Source organism: Phyllobates terribilis, unplaced genomic scaffold (genome assembly GCF_046119375.1).
Source record: "Phyllobates terribilis strain yellow unplaced genomic scaffold, ASM4611937v1 Scaffold_1__5_contigs__length_1240528914, whole genome shotgun sequence".
NCBI lineage: Eukaryota > Metazoa > Chordata > Amphibia > Anura > Dendrobatidae > Phyllobates > Phyllobates terribilis.
Genome location: NW_027362761.1, coordinates 303,717,256 through 303,732,060, shown reverse-complemented (window position 1 = coordinate 303,732,060; position 14,805 = coordinate 303,717,256). Strand labels below are relative to the sequence as shown.

Below are 14,805 nucleotides of genomic sequence, written 5' to 3'. Positions count from 1 at the left end.
GTCCTCTCGTGGAAAGCATGGCCCCCCAGGATCAAAGCCACTAGGCTGGGTAAGTGTGAGGACCCTGGTGGGAGTCTGAGCTTACTGGGAATGGGAACCCCAGAAAGTCTCGGGCTCCGTTGCACACAGCACCTTAGCCATTCATACCTTTTGAGCACCCCCCCAATCCTGGCCTTCGGGCTAGGAAGGGGAATTTATTTTTTTTTTAAATCAAATAATTTTTATTTAAACATTTTCAACATGAACTGTTAAATTAACAATCACATCCTTTCAAATTTCCCCCCAACTCCCACCCCCCTTCCACCGCCTCTTTCGACCTTAAAGGGGAGAGACAGTTTATAGACATTGCCAATTTCTTCACATTGTAAAACTTGTTTCTCACGCAATAAAAGGATTCATTTTATTACGTATCAGATGTGTTGGTCACTTTCTATCTCTCCCCCATTTATTAACATGCACAGTTCATTTAGCTACTTATTATCAATCTGCTAATTATCAATTAGCTGGAGTCATTATATTTATATTGCAATCAAATCTGATTTATCTAATCAATGCATTATTGACCATGCTAATGTCATAGGGGCCAGGTCTGGAGAATCCAACCAAGGTGCCCACAATTTTTCAAGTTTAAGAGGGTTCCCCCTTCTCTGGTACACATATCTCTCTAGTCTAAGTATATTGTTGATTTTAGGGATATATTCTTTTATGTTTGGAGGTTCATTGTCTTTCCAGTGCGAAGCTATCAGCTTCCTGACCTGGTATAGTACATGGAGGATAGCTATCTGATGGACATCTTCTGTTGGTAAACCATTTACATATCCCAATAGACACACAATAGGATCATGGGGAATCTCACATTCAAACACCTTTTGCACGACATCTAGAATCTCTCTCCAAAATCTCCTAAATTTAGGGCAGTTCCACATTATGTGACATAGATCTGCATCAGGATTACCACACCTATAGCAGTTTGAGTCGTTTTTGTAACCAAAATTGTGTAAGCGCAAAGGTGTATTATATACTCTATGAATCAGATAGTATTGCGAAAGTTTTTGCCCCTCGCTTGTCGACACTAATGGTATGGACTGTAAAATATCTTCCTCTATTGGGCCCAGGTCTTGCTCATATTTAGTTTTAAGATTACTACCTCGTTTTTTGAGGACCTGTTCCATTAGACATTTATAGTGGAACGAGATTACCCCTCTCGTTGACCCCTTCCCCACCACTGTGTCCAAGAAAGCTTTTCCTTTACTTTGAATAATAGGCTCCCAACCATTTTGTGTCATGAAGGCGTGCCTCAACTGCAGGTATTTATAAAATCCCTTGCTGGAGACCCCAAACTCATTCTGGAACTCCTGGAAGTACTTAAACCTACCATCCTTGACTAATTGTGCGATCTTAGAAAGTCCCAGTCTTTGCCATTGATCAAACCCCTCCAGTCTATCGAATTCTGGATAGTTAGAATTATTCCATATGGGTGAGTATTTTAAGAACCCCACCATACCCATCATCTTTTTAACTTTAGACCATATTTTATGTATCCCTCTGATTGTTCCTCCCACTAGCTCTTAATTCCTTAATTTTCCTCATTCCAGAGCCCCCACTAGGTTGCTTTCTCCTAGTACATGCCTAATCATTCTAGTCGATGAGGATGGGAGTTCCGGGCTCTCCCACCCCCTCAAATGCTGTAATTGTGAGGAAAGATAATACACCAATGGGTCAGGAACCGCAAGTCCTCCATCCTCCTTTGGTCTGTGCAGGGTCTCAAGTTTTATCCTTGGTACCTTTTTTTTCCATATTAAGTCTCTAAAAATTCTATTAACTTTATAAAAAACTTGTAAAGGAAGCCATATTGGTGCATTATGCAGCAGGTACATTAACTGGGGCATGAGAATCAACTTAATTAGATTGGTTCTCCCTATCACCGATGGGGGCAATTTACACTAAGCTGCAATTTTGTTTTGGAATTTACTTAGATAAATACTTGTATATCAGGGGGAGAGCAAAGCTCTACTCCCATCGAATCCTTGATAGCCCCAATATATGATGATTTTGTGCCTTAACAACCATAGCCAACATGTGCCCTGCTCCCTCCCCCTCAAGAAGGGGAATTTTTATAACCACGGTCGGAGGTCCGGTCAGCTTTGGGCTGAGAAACCAACACCGGGCTCCCTGCTCCACTAAGGTGAGAGCATAGCTGGATGCTGGGAGCACAAAAACGGCTCTTCACCGGCTTCAGCTAGGGAGAGCTACGAAAACAGCTCTTCCCCGGCTTCAGCTAGGGAGAGCAATGAAAACGGCTCTTCCCTGGCTTCAGCTAGGGAGAGCACCGAAAACGGCTCTTCCCCGGCTTCAGCTAGGGAGAGCACCGAAAACGGCTCTTCCCCGGCTTCAGCTAAGTAGAGCACCGAAAACGCTTCTTCCCCGGCTTCAACTAGGGAGAGCACTGAAAACGGCTCTTCCCCGACTTCAGCTAGGGAGAGAAATGAAAACGGCTCTTCCCCTGCTTCGGCTAGGGAGAGCATCGGAGATCCCCGAACCTCGCTGTGGCCTTCTGGCTTGGAGGGATGGGGATGGTTTATTGGGGACCCTCTCCTCTGGGAAGGGTCCCCATGAATCCTCGCCTTGTGCACTGTTTTGGTGTAAACCTCACCTTGTATGCTGTTTTGGTGTGACTTCGGTCACATTTTTCAGTGCCTTGTATGCTACTTCAATCAAAAAAACAGCACTATTCATGTTATCCTAATAGTCTATGAAGGTATGAGCATTAGGATAATTTTTTATCTCCCCAGAGTACCCCTTTAACTTACTCTACAGTTAGTAATGGTGCAACACTGAGGCTATAGAAGACAAAGGCTACATTTTGTTTTTATATATATTTTTATTGTGTTTTTGAATCGATAAATCCAACACTTTCAGAAAACTGGAAAAATGAGTCACATAATCAATGTAATGATAACAGCAAATATACATGTACAGTTGCATAGCCAGCGCTAGATAAACGAAAAGGTATTCGAGGAGTTGTATCAGTGTTTAGTTAAAGATACTCCAATTAGTCTGTCACATCCAGTACAATTCTAAAAAAATATATAACTGAGAAAATGACAAGCAACATAAAAACCAGCACAATACTGACACTAAACAGATGCCAAAAGAAAGAAGGGAGGGGATGTAGGGGACCATTGAGAAAATCTCAAGAAATATTATGAATCCTTTTGAGCCCAGTAAAAGTCCCAGGATCCCTAAACTGAATTGAAATAATCTATTTGGCTATTAAGTGTAGTTGTCAAAGACTCATACCTTCGGATTTCACGGCTACAGTCTACTAGATCTGTATGCGAAGGTGGTGCAGTTTATTTCCAGAAACAAGCGATTAAACATCTTATAGCAGTTAAGATATGGAAAGGCAATCTAGAGGATTTACTGCCCATGCCTTTAGGTGGTACATTAATCCCTTTACGACCTTGGACATATAGGTACGTCCAAGGTCGTTTCCCTGCACATGACCGCTGATCTGATCAGCTATCTTGTGCCTCTAACAGTCATGGGTGGATCGTGGATCCACCCGCGGTTGTTAACATATTAAATTCCGCTGTCAATCAAGTCGTGTGAGCCGGAAGTGCGTTATAAGACATGCCCATTTTCGCCCCTATCATGTCATCGCGGGGCGCCGATGGGTTGTCATGAAAGCCTTGGGTCTGCAGAAGACCCCTGTCATTGTAAATCTTCTATGAACGCCAGCCGGCGTTCATAGGAGATCAAGATTTATGCTACACATAGCAGGGCTTAAGCTCTGCTACTGTATATATAGCACAAGTGATCGGAAGATCGCATCTTCAAATCTCCTATGGAGACTATTGCAGCAAGTAAAAAGAATGTTTTAAACAATATTGAAAAATTAAAAAACATAGAAGTTCAAATGTCCGATTCAAAATAATTTTTTTTTTTTTTTAAATATACATATTTGGTATCGCTGCGTTCATAAATGACCGATCTATCAAAATATAAAGTAAATTAATCCAATGGTAAACAACATAACGAGCAATGGAATCAAAACGCCAGAATTAAGTTTTTTTGGTCGCCTCAACATTGCAATAAAATTTAATAGGCGATCTAAACATTTTATCTACCGCAAAATAATAAAAACGTCAGCTCGGTGCGCAAAAAATAAGCCCTCACCCGGCCCCAGACACAAAAATGGAGACGCTACAGGTCTCGGAAAATGGCGCCATTTTTTTTTTTCTTCTTACAAATTTTTTTTTTTTTAATCACCACTTAAATTAAAAAAAAGAACCTATATATGTTTGGTATCTGCATACTCGTAATGACCTGGAGAATCATATAGCCCGGTCAGTTTTAGCATTTAGTGAACATGATAAATAAAAAAATAAGATTGTGAAATTGCACTTTTTTTTGCAATTTCGCCACACTTGGAATTTTCCCCCTTTTCCAGTACACGATATGATAAAATCAATGGTGTCATTCGAAAGTACAACTCGTCCTGCAAAAAGCAAGCCCTCACATGGCCATATTGACTGAAAAATATAGAAAGTTATGGCTCTCAGAAGAAAGGGAGCAAAAAACAAAACCCCAAAAACAGAAAATCACAAGGTGGTGAAGGGGTTAGGCAAATACATTAAGGGATCTAGAGGAACCTCTAAGAGCAGAATTTATTTTATTAGGTTTTTGTTGATGTTCCAAAATGGGACAATATTTGGGAAATTCAATATATATGTATGAGGGATCTCATTTCTGAGTGACACCTCCAGCAAAAGGATGAAACTGATGTATTTAATGTCTGTAGGAATTCTGGAGTAGGATACCAAAACATTATTTTATACTGGTTCTCTTTATATGTTGTACCAATCAATGTCTTGGCAGCTGTCTTGCAAATAGTTTGGAAAGTGGAGAGTGGGGGTTCTCTTCCTAAATAAGTTTTCCTTTTAATCATAGGGGAGTCGGGATAGTGAGGAGGGTGGAGAGTCGTCATAGTGTATAGTTTTAAAATTAGCCCTCTAGTAGGAGGGGATCGCCTACACTTCTTCTCAAAGGCAGTAGGGGAGACATGATTAGAGCTAAGAGAAAAAGCAATATGCTTTTTCTGTGAATAATGGTACCGCTCTCATTCAGAAAGATTAAATGTGGCTTTTTTAAATTCAAAAGAGAGAATGTCCTGCTTATTGGCTTTGTTAGGTCTGAAAATCTGAAAAGACCCTTGAACGGCCAGGGGTTGCTTTCTGGGAAATGTGGATGAGTTAAAAAAAAAAATACAGCAGATTTACTTGAGGCCAGAAAAAGAGTCTTTTGCAGCTTACCCACCACATCCCTTGTAAATTTCAATAAACCCAGTAAATTAGGTGGGGGGCGGGGGTGGTACTTGCCATAGGAGGGAGTTTCGGGTGAATAAGTGCAATCCTCAATTTGTCCTCTTTCAGTTTATTTATTCCGCCTGAGAAACCCAGAAGGGGAATTAGGAAAGCTGAACAACCCAATAGTAATTACCAGGTACTGCTAGGCCTCCTTGGTTTTTACTAGATACTAAAACTTTTTTTTAGAAATACGATGTCTGTACCCCGATAAATCTAAGAATGGCGGCTTGTAAGTCTGTAAGTTCACGGAGAGGAACTGCAACTGGGAGGGCTTCCAGTATGTAGAGCAGTTTTGGTAGAAGTGTCATCTTCATGGCTGATATTCAGATAAAGGTATGAAATAAGGAATGTTTTCCATTTATTTAACAGTGCCTTTAATTCACGGAAGAGTTTACGGAAGTTTTGCATCTATAGGGCAGGGTAGGAAGGGGAAAAGATCCCTAAATACTTCAAGGCATTAGCTTTCCATTGGAAATGGAAGTTTTTATTGTAAGATATGCAGTGGGTTCTTCATGATATTAATTGGTAAGTCTTCTATTTTAGTGGTGTTCATTTTACATCCTGATGTGCCCATAAGCATGCAGAATATTTAAAAGATGTATAAATTGGTAAGAGTCAATAAAACATCGTCCGCAAACAGGCATACCTTAAAGATTCTAGTTCTCAATTTGACCCTGGCGATGTCAGGATTTTGCCTGAGAACCCAAACCTCTTCATGATGCCGAATAAGAAATGCTAGCTCAGGCAGTCAAATGCCTAGTCAGCATCAAGACTCTGCCTCCTCTTATTGACCATGTCCACTAAATCTAAGACTCATCAAGTAATGTCCCGACCTTTACGGAATGGTACGGAGCCTGCTTTATCTTTGTTCATGAGATAGGGTAGCCAGGGATTAAGCCTGTTTGCAAAAATGTGTGTGGATATTTTAAAATCAGACTTTATGAGGGCTATAGCAAGACAGAGACTCCTATCTATGGAATTTCTGCCTGGCTTAGGAATCAGTTTAAATCAAAGAATGTGGCATTGTAGTTGGGATGGGAGCCCTCCAAAACAGTGTTGAAGACATCTGTCATTTGGAGAATGAGGACTTCTGTAAAGGTTTTATAATATTGAGAAGTAAAGCTGTTTGTGCCAGGGGTTTTCCATGATGGAAGGTCCTTTAGAGTAGTTAAGACCTCATCTCTAGAGGTGGACTGTTCAAGGGAGCCAAAGCACATATGGTTCTCATTTCAGTGTATATCTTTTACAGACATCTTTTGGTAAAGTACCTGACAGATAGTACAATTTATAATATTCGTGAAAGAGAGCAGAGATCTCGGAGGGTTGGTGGATAAGTTGACCAGATGAGTTCTTGAGGTTTTGTGGAGTGTTGCTTATAATTCGATCTTGGAGTAGTTGAGCTAAAAGGGTATGAGCTCCATCACCCATTTCATAGAACTTTTGTTTAGAGCAGAGCAGCAATTTTAGAATTTTTCATAGAACTGAAGCTTTTGAGTTGGTCCCAGCTTTGATTGTGCTAAAAGTTAGTAGCAATTTTGTTCTCTAGCCTCCGTTAGAGTGCAGTCAGACTGCCGTATTACTTGCGTGAGGACTGCACCGCACTCCTCGGACTGGTCGTCGGCTTTCCTGACCATGACAGCTGCATAGAAGTACATGCTGTCACGTTCAGGTCACGAGAGCTGACAGCCAGTCCTAGGATTGCGTTGCGATCTTCGCTCGAGTAATACGGCCATCTGTCTGCACCCTGTGTATTAGTAGAATCACCTTTTCTCCTGTTTGCTTCCTTTTTTTAAGAGATCGCCCTCTGCAATACAGTGATCCTGCATAACCGCCTTATGTACTTCAAAAATTATACCCAAGGGTGTATCTGAAACCCTTATTTTAATCAAAGTGATTTCATTTTAAGGTGGTTGCCCACAGAATCTCTCTAGAGAGGTTTTTTTTTATTGTTATTAAAAACTCTTTTAGTCTTCAATGACAGGTTCATACTGTAGGGTGATTTTTTTTTTTTAGTCCTATAGTGAATGCCATGTGATCAAACCATGTTATCGAGCCAATATCAGGTTTTGAGAGTAATTTAAAAGTGGTCGTGTTTCCAAAAAAATAGTTAGTTTAGGTGTGGGTGTTATGGGGGTGAGAATAAAAAAGTGAAAGTGGATGGTACGTGCTCATACACCAAAAGGGAACTAGAAATGCAAGGTCCTACCTGATCTGGATGATGGTATCATGAAGGACCTTGCATTTCTAGTTCCCTTTTGGTGTATGAGTGTGTACCATCCACTTTCTCTTTTTGTATACTTTATCCAGCACATGGGCTAACAGTGCTTCTTGGAATGCAGCTCTCCATCAGTTATTTTACATAGCGGCAGCACTATTGCGGACCATTTCTATATCTATTTATGAGAGTAAAAAAGTGAAACCTTTCTCTGTTGACTGAGTCTCCAGCCAAAAAATCGTTTAGTATGTAAGATCTAATCAGTTTATGGAATTGGGCCATTAGCAGAGAAGTGGAGGATGGCAGGATGGCAATTGTCCTCCCTTTAGTGAAAGCCTGTGTATAAGATCAGAGAGATGGGGATTAAAGACCCCCCCCTCCACCATAAGGAGAGTTGTAGTGTTCTAAATTTCACATTATCTAAAGAACCTTATGGAGGAATGGAATTTAAGAGGAATTTGGGTCGTAAACTTTTCCAAAATGTAGAGAGCAGCCTCAAAGAGAACCCTCAAAAATAATGTAGCGACCTTCAGGAGTCTGCAGCATTTTTAATTAAACCCAATTATAGTACATAAATTATTTTTTGTTGAAAGTACATGCATTTTAATAAAAAAAGCAAAACCGCTTCCAAGGTTTTTGTGTCCAGGTTGTGCTTCCTATTTAATGCCTGTGTTCAAATGGCACTACACATGTTTAATAAGGAGAAACGTGTTAATTGATCTTTTCATTGGCTTCTAATCACTAGTTTTTGCCTCTTTTTCAACAGCAGGACTGAAGACCACATTACACTTAGTGGTTTTGCTCACGTTCAAAGGCATGAATTGTTGTGTAGTTGTATTTAGTCTATATTTCATCTGTCCTCAGGCAGTAAAGGCCAGTTCTGAAGCTACAGAATTACTCCAAAACATTAGACAGGCTAAAGAACGAGCAGAGAAAGAACTGGAGAAGCTTAAAAATCGTGAGGATTCGAATGATGGCATAAAGCAAAAATTGTTTGAGGCCGAGGTGGGTCCTTTGTCCATTGATTTGTATATACATACAGTATGTGTGTATGTATAATTTATGTATAATTTTTTTTCTTCAAATCTTTAGAGGCATCATTTGTCATTTTGTGCAAGATATGCTTCCCAACTTGTAATTGTGTTTGGATTTTAGGAGAGACGTCATTCCTTGGAAAACCAGGTTAGAAGACTGGAGAATGTGGAGCGCAGAGAAAACAAGTTAAAGGAAGACATTCAGACCAAATCTCAACAAATTCAACAAATGGCTGATAAAATAATGGTATGGTCAGAGCCTTAAGGTGGCCATATACATTGTTGTATAGTTCATCAAATAGACGATTTCAACCAGAATGATTGGTCACTGAGGGAAATGTATCAATAAAAAACTTTATATCCAACGGATGATACAATGGCTATGTTTAAAATCTGTCTTATAGTCACTTGTAGATGAAAGTTCTTTCCATGAAAGAACTTTTCCAAAACAATCCCGGAAAGATTGTTCATCCATCATGTGTCATAGAACCTAGTATGTTCACCAGTTGTTACCTCAATCTGATGTATGTGGCCAGCTTTAGTGTTTGATCCATTTGTGTATGTATTCTTGCCTAGGAACTTGAAGAAAAATATAGAGAGGCCCAAATGGGAGCCCAACATTTGGATGTTCATCTGAAGCAAAACGAGCAAGTGTATGAGGAGAAAGTCAGGGTAAATTTATCTTTTTAGAACTTACTTTTTGCCCTGACAATATTTTTGTTTGTATAACTTTAACCCCTTTCTGATGTCAGGCGTAATAATACGTATCTGCACCCTTGGCCTATTGGACCAGATAGGTATTATTACGCCTTGGCAATCAGGCCCGCACACAGGCTGTGCGGGCGCGATCGCCGCCGGGTGTCAGCTGATTCTTACAGCTGACACCCGATGCTATGTGCAAGGAGCGGGTGTCAGCTGATTCTTACAGCTGACACCCGATGCTATGTGCAAGGAGCGGTGCCACACCGCTCCCGGCACATTAACCCCCGAAATGCTGTGATCTAAGTCGATCGCAGCATTGCGGGAGCAAGGGGAGATAAGCGCGACCTACTTACCCCCTCTCCGGCGTCCCGCGCTGTCTGTGCCTCGTCCTGGTAGTTGTCATGGTGATCCGATGTCGTCATGACCACATCCAGGTCACCAGACAGCAGGAAGTTACTTTGATCATGTACAGTGCGCGATCAAAGTAACTTCTGCCTGTGCTGTGCTGACAGGCTGTATAGCATAGAGATGCTGCAACATCGAGTGACATGCTTGAGTCTCCGCCCCATTTGCTTCACGGCCAAAAAACCTTGCGGGGATTGCCTGCCTTGCACGAGTATGTCACTCGAGCACCCGCGATACATGGTGCATACCCGAGTACCCGATGCAAACTCAAGTAGCAAGCACTTGCGCTCAAGACTAATGACAACTTATTCAATATGATGACCTAATGTTATCAAATTCTGTGTCGTACCTCTGGGTTCAAAATGTTCACTATACCCCTTGATAAAATCCTTGAGGGGTCTAGTTCCCAAAATGGGGTCACTTGTGGGGGGTTTCCACTATTTAGGCTCTCCAAATGTGATATGGCGTCCGCTCTCAATTCCAGCCAATTTTGCATTCAAAAAGTCACACAGTGCTCCTTCCCTTCTGAACCCTGCCGTGCGCCCAAACATATGGGGTATCGGCGTACTCAAGAGAAAGAACACAAACGTTTTTGGGGTCCATTTTCTCCTCTTACCCTTGTGAAAATAAAAAATTTGGGGCTGAAAGATCATTTTTGTGGAAAAAGTTTTTTATTTTCATGGCTCCATAATTTAAACTTTTGTAAAGCACCTAGGGGTTCAAGGTGCTCACCACACATCTAGATAAGTTCCCTGAGGGGTCTAGTTTCCAAAATGGTGTCACTTGTGGGGGGTTTCCACTGTTTAGGCACATCACGGGCTCCCAAAACGCAACATGGCGTCCGCTAATTATTTCAGCAAATTTTACATTCAAAAAGTCAAATGGCGCTCCTCCCCTTCTGAGCGCCAAAACAGTGGTTTTCCCCCACATATGGGGTTTTGGCGTACTCAGGGGAAATTGCACAACAAATTTTGGGGTCCTTTTTTCCTGTTTCCCTAGTGAAAATAAAAAAATTAGGGTCTAAAGTAACATTTTTGTGAAAAAAAGTTAAATGTTCATTTTTTTTCTTCCACATTCCAAAAATTCCTGTGAAGCACCTGAAGGGTTAATAAACTTCTTGAATGTGGTTTTTGAGCACCTTGAGGGGTGCAGTTTTTGGAACGGTGTCACTTTGGGGTATTTTCTGTCATAAAGGCCCCTCAAAGTCACTTCAAATGTGATGTGATACATAAAAAAAAAATGGTTTTGTAAATTTTGTTAGAAAAATTAGAAATCGCTGGTCAACTTTTAACCCTTATAACTTCTTAACAAAAAACATTTTTGGTTCCAAAATTGTGCTGATGTAAAGTAGACATGTGAGAAATGTTATTTATTAACTATTTTGTATGACATATGTGTCTGGTTTAAGGGCATGAAAATTGCAAAATGTTCAAAATTTCCGCCAAATTTCCGATTTTTCACAAATATACGCAAGTGATATCGAATAAATTTTACCACAATCATGAAGCACAATATGTCACGAAAAAACAGTCTCAGAATCAGGGGGATCCGTTGAAGCGTTCCAGAGTAATTACTTCATAAAGTGACAGTGGTCAGAATTGTAAAAATTGGCCTGGTCATTAACATGCAAACCATCCTTGGGGGTAAAGAGGTTAATAAGTAGTGTTGAGCGATACCTTCCGATATCGGGAAATATCGGATCGGATTGGATCGGACCGATACCGAAAAAGTATCGGATATCGCCGATTCCGATACCGGAAACCAATGCAAGTCAATGGGACATAAATATCGGAATTAAAATAAACTCTTTCTTTCCTTGTAGGTTAATTCTACATGAAGGAAAACAACTAAGAATAATGTAGAATGTATTGGGGGAGGTGGGGGAGACAATAAAGGCATAGAGGTTTAGCCCAGTCAAATGGAATAGCAGGAATTACTATTTTTTTAAGATGTTCTGAGTTACGGAAATATTAACTATGTTAAGTATTTTTATATTTTGTCAGATATTTATGTTTCACTACTTCCATGCTCTTCACCTTCTTTTTTACTTCTCCCACACTTTCTCCTTCATCATCCTCAGCATCTTTTTCATCCACTTCTTCACCTTCTTCTTCTTCACCTTCTTCGTATTATTCTTTTTTTTACATTCTTCATATTCTACTTCTTCATCTTCTTCATATTCTTCTTCTTCATCATATTCTTATTTGTGACAGGCATTCCTGTAGTTATCTATAAAAGGTTGGACATTACACCTTTCGTTCTGCCCATCACAAAAGATTCACAACAGGATTTGTCCGCGTTCAGTTTGGCCTGCAGCAGCAGGTCTTTTCCAGGGGCACCACGAGGAGGAACGGACTCACCCCCATACACTGCTTAGTCATATTCTGCTTATAATTTAGATATTATCTTTTGCTCTGAATTTTAATCTTATGCTTAATGTTCTTCCGCTTTTTGTTCTGCAGCTTCTTGTATTTCTGCTTCTTGGTTTTCTGTCTCTTGTTCTTCTGTATCTTGGTACTTGTCTTCTCTTCTTTGTCCTCTTGGTCAACTTCTTCAGGGTCATCTTCTTGGTCTTCTTCAGGGTGGTCGTCTTCCGGGTACTCGTCTTCGGGGTCCTCGTCTTCTTCGGGTTGGTCTTCTGGGTCCTCGTCTTCGGGGTCCTCGTCTTCTTCGGGGTGGTCTTCAGGGTCCTCGTCTTCTTCGGGGTGGTCTTCAGGGTCCTTGTCTTCAGGGTCCTCGTCTTCTTCGGGGTGGTCTTCAGGGTCCTCGTCTTCAGGGTCGTCGTCTTCGGGGTCCTCGTCTTCTTCGGGTTGGTCTTCAGGGTCCTCGTCTTCAGGGTCCTCGTCAGGGAGATCCAGAGTGATTACCAAGAACCATTTCAAAAAGCTTGAACTTGGAAATGTAGCAGAAAGTACAAGAAGGCTGAGGAACTACCGAGGACCAGCTGACGGTACTGGAACCCGGATGGGTAGCAGAAGGTACAAGAGCCAATGGAACTACCGAGGACCAGCTGATGTTACTGGAACTCGGTTACTAAGCAGGAGGTACCTGTGCCAGAAAGCACTACCAAGGACCAGCAGACGTTGGTGGAACTTGGATACCGAGAAGGAGGCACCTAATCCAAAGGCACTGCCGAGAACCAGCTGACGGTACTGGAACCCGGATGGGTAGCAGAAGGTACCCATGTAAAAAAAAGTTCAAGGCCGCGAGCCGGCCGCAGTTACCAAAACCCACAGTCCTACAGGGGGTGCTTGTCCTATTGGCACTATGGAACCAGCCTTCATTGCCAGATCCCGCAGCCCACATAGGAGTCACCTAAACTGCAGGCACCATAGAGTCGGCTAACCCGACCGCAACACGACAGGACAACGCATTGGAGGCAAAGTGACGTTGACACTACCCGGAAACAGCTGGCGTGCTGGAACCAGGCTGGGCAGGAGGGAGTACCCGTGCCAAAGACACTGCCGAGAACCAGCTGACGGTACTGGAACCCGGATGGGTAGCAGAAGATACAAGAGCAAATGGAACTACCGAGGACCAGCTGACGGTACTGGAACCCGGATGGGTAGCAGAAGGTACAAGAGCCAATGGAACTACCGAGGACCAGCTGATGTTACTGGAACTCGGTTACTAAGCAGGAGGTACCTGTGCCAGAAAGCACTACCAAGGACCAGCAGACGTTGGTGGAACTTGGATACCGAGAAGGAGGCACCTAATCCAAAGGCACTGCCGAGAACCAGCTGACGGTACTGGAACCCGGATGGGTAGCAGAAGGTACCCATGTAAAAAAAAGTTCAAGGCCGCGAGCCGGCCGCAGTTACCAAAACCCACAGTCCTACAGGGGGTGCTTGTCCTATTGGCACTATGGAACCAGCCTTCATTGCCAGATCCCGCAGCCCACATAGGAGTCACCTAAACTGCAGGCACCATAGAGTCGGCTAACCCGACCGCAACACGACAGGACAACGCATTGGAGGCAAAGTGACGTTGACACTACCCGGAAACAGCTGGCGTGCTGGAACCAGGCTGGGCAGGAGGGAGTACCCGTGCCAAAGACACTGCCGAGAACCAGCTGACGGTACTGGAACCCGGAGGGGTAGCAGAAGATACAAGAGCAAATGGAACTACCGAGGACCAGCTGACGGTACTGGAACCCGGATGGGTAGCAGAAGGTACAAGAGCCAATGGAACTGCCGAGAACCAGCTGGCGGTGCTGGAGCCCAGGGTAAATACTAAAAACAGAGGAGCCAGAGGTGTATTTGGAGGAGGTTTTAAATCCGTAGTACAGTGGATGTGGACAAAGCAGGAGAATTTGCCGGACACACAGCTGGGGATCAGCTGACGTTACTGAACCCCAATAACACTGGAGCAAGCGTTGACTGTGCAGACGGCACTTCTGAGCAGCAACTAGCGGTATTGGAGCCCAGGGTAAATACTAAAAACGGAGGAGCCAGAGGTGTATTTGGAGGAGGTTTTAAATCCGTAGTACAGTGGATGTGGACAAAGCAGGAGAAATTGCCGTCCGCACAGCAGGGGAACAGCTGACGTTACCGAACCCCAATAACACGGCAGCAAGTGTTGACTGTGCAGACAGCACTTCCGAGCGCCAACTGGCGGTGCTGGAGCCCAGGGATAAGAATAAAAACAGAGAGGAGCCAGAGGTGTAATTGGAGCAAGTTTTAAATAAGTAGCACAGTGAATATGGACAGAGCAGGAGAAATTGCCGTGAACACAGCAGGGGAACAGCTGACGTTACTGAACCCCAATAACACCGCAGCAAGTGTTGACTGTGCAGACGGCACTTCCGAGCGCCAACTGGCGGTGCTGGAGCCCAGGGATAAGAATGAAAACAGAGGAGCCAGAGGTGTAATTGGAGCAACTTTAAAATGTGTAGTACAGTGGATGTGGACAAAGCAGGAGAAATTGCCGTCCGCACAGCAGGGGAACAGCTGACGTTACCGAACCCCAATAACACCGCAGCAAGTGTTGACTGTGCAGACAGCACTTCCGAGCGCCAACTGGCGGTGCTGGAGCCCAGGGATAAGAATGAAAACAGAGGAGCCAGAGGTGTAATTGGAGC

General features: G+C 42.8%; 1 protein-coding gene across 8 annotated transcripts in view; it reads left to right on the top strand.

Moving 5' to 3' along the window:
* The window catches only part of CIT (citron rho-interacting serine/threonine kinase), a 217,511-nt gene that overhangs the window by 99,522 nt on the left and 103,184 nt on the right, over window positions 1-14,805 (top strand). For all 8 annotated transcript variants that reach the window (XM_073673358.1, XM_073673362.1, XM_073673371.1 and 5 more), the window contains 3 exons: window positions 8,449-8,589; window positions 8,740-8,865; window positions 9,195-9,290. In XM_073673358.1, the coding sequence (XP_073529459.1) occupies window positions 8,449-8,589; window positions 8,740-8,865; window positions 9,195-9,290 (363 nt within the window). The remainder of the gene's footprint in view (window positions 1-8,448; window positions 8,590-8,739; window positions 8,866-9,194; window positions 9,291-14,805) is intronic.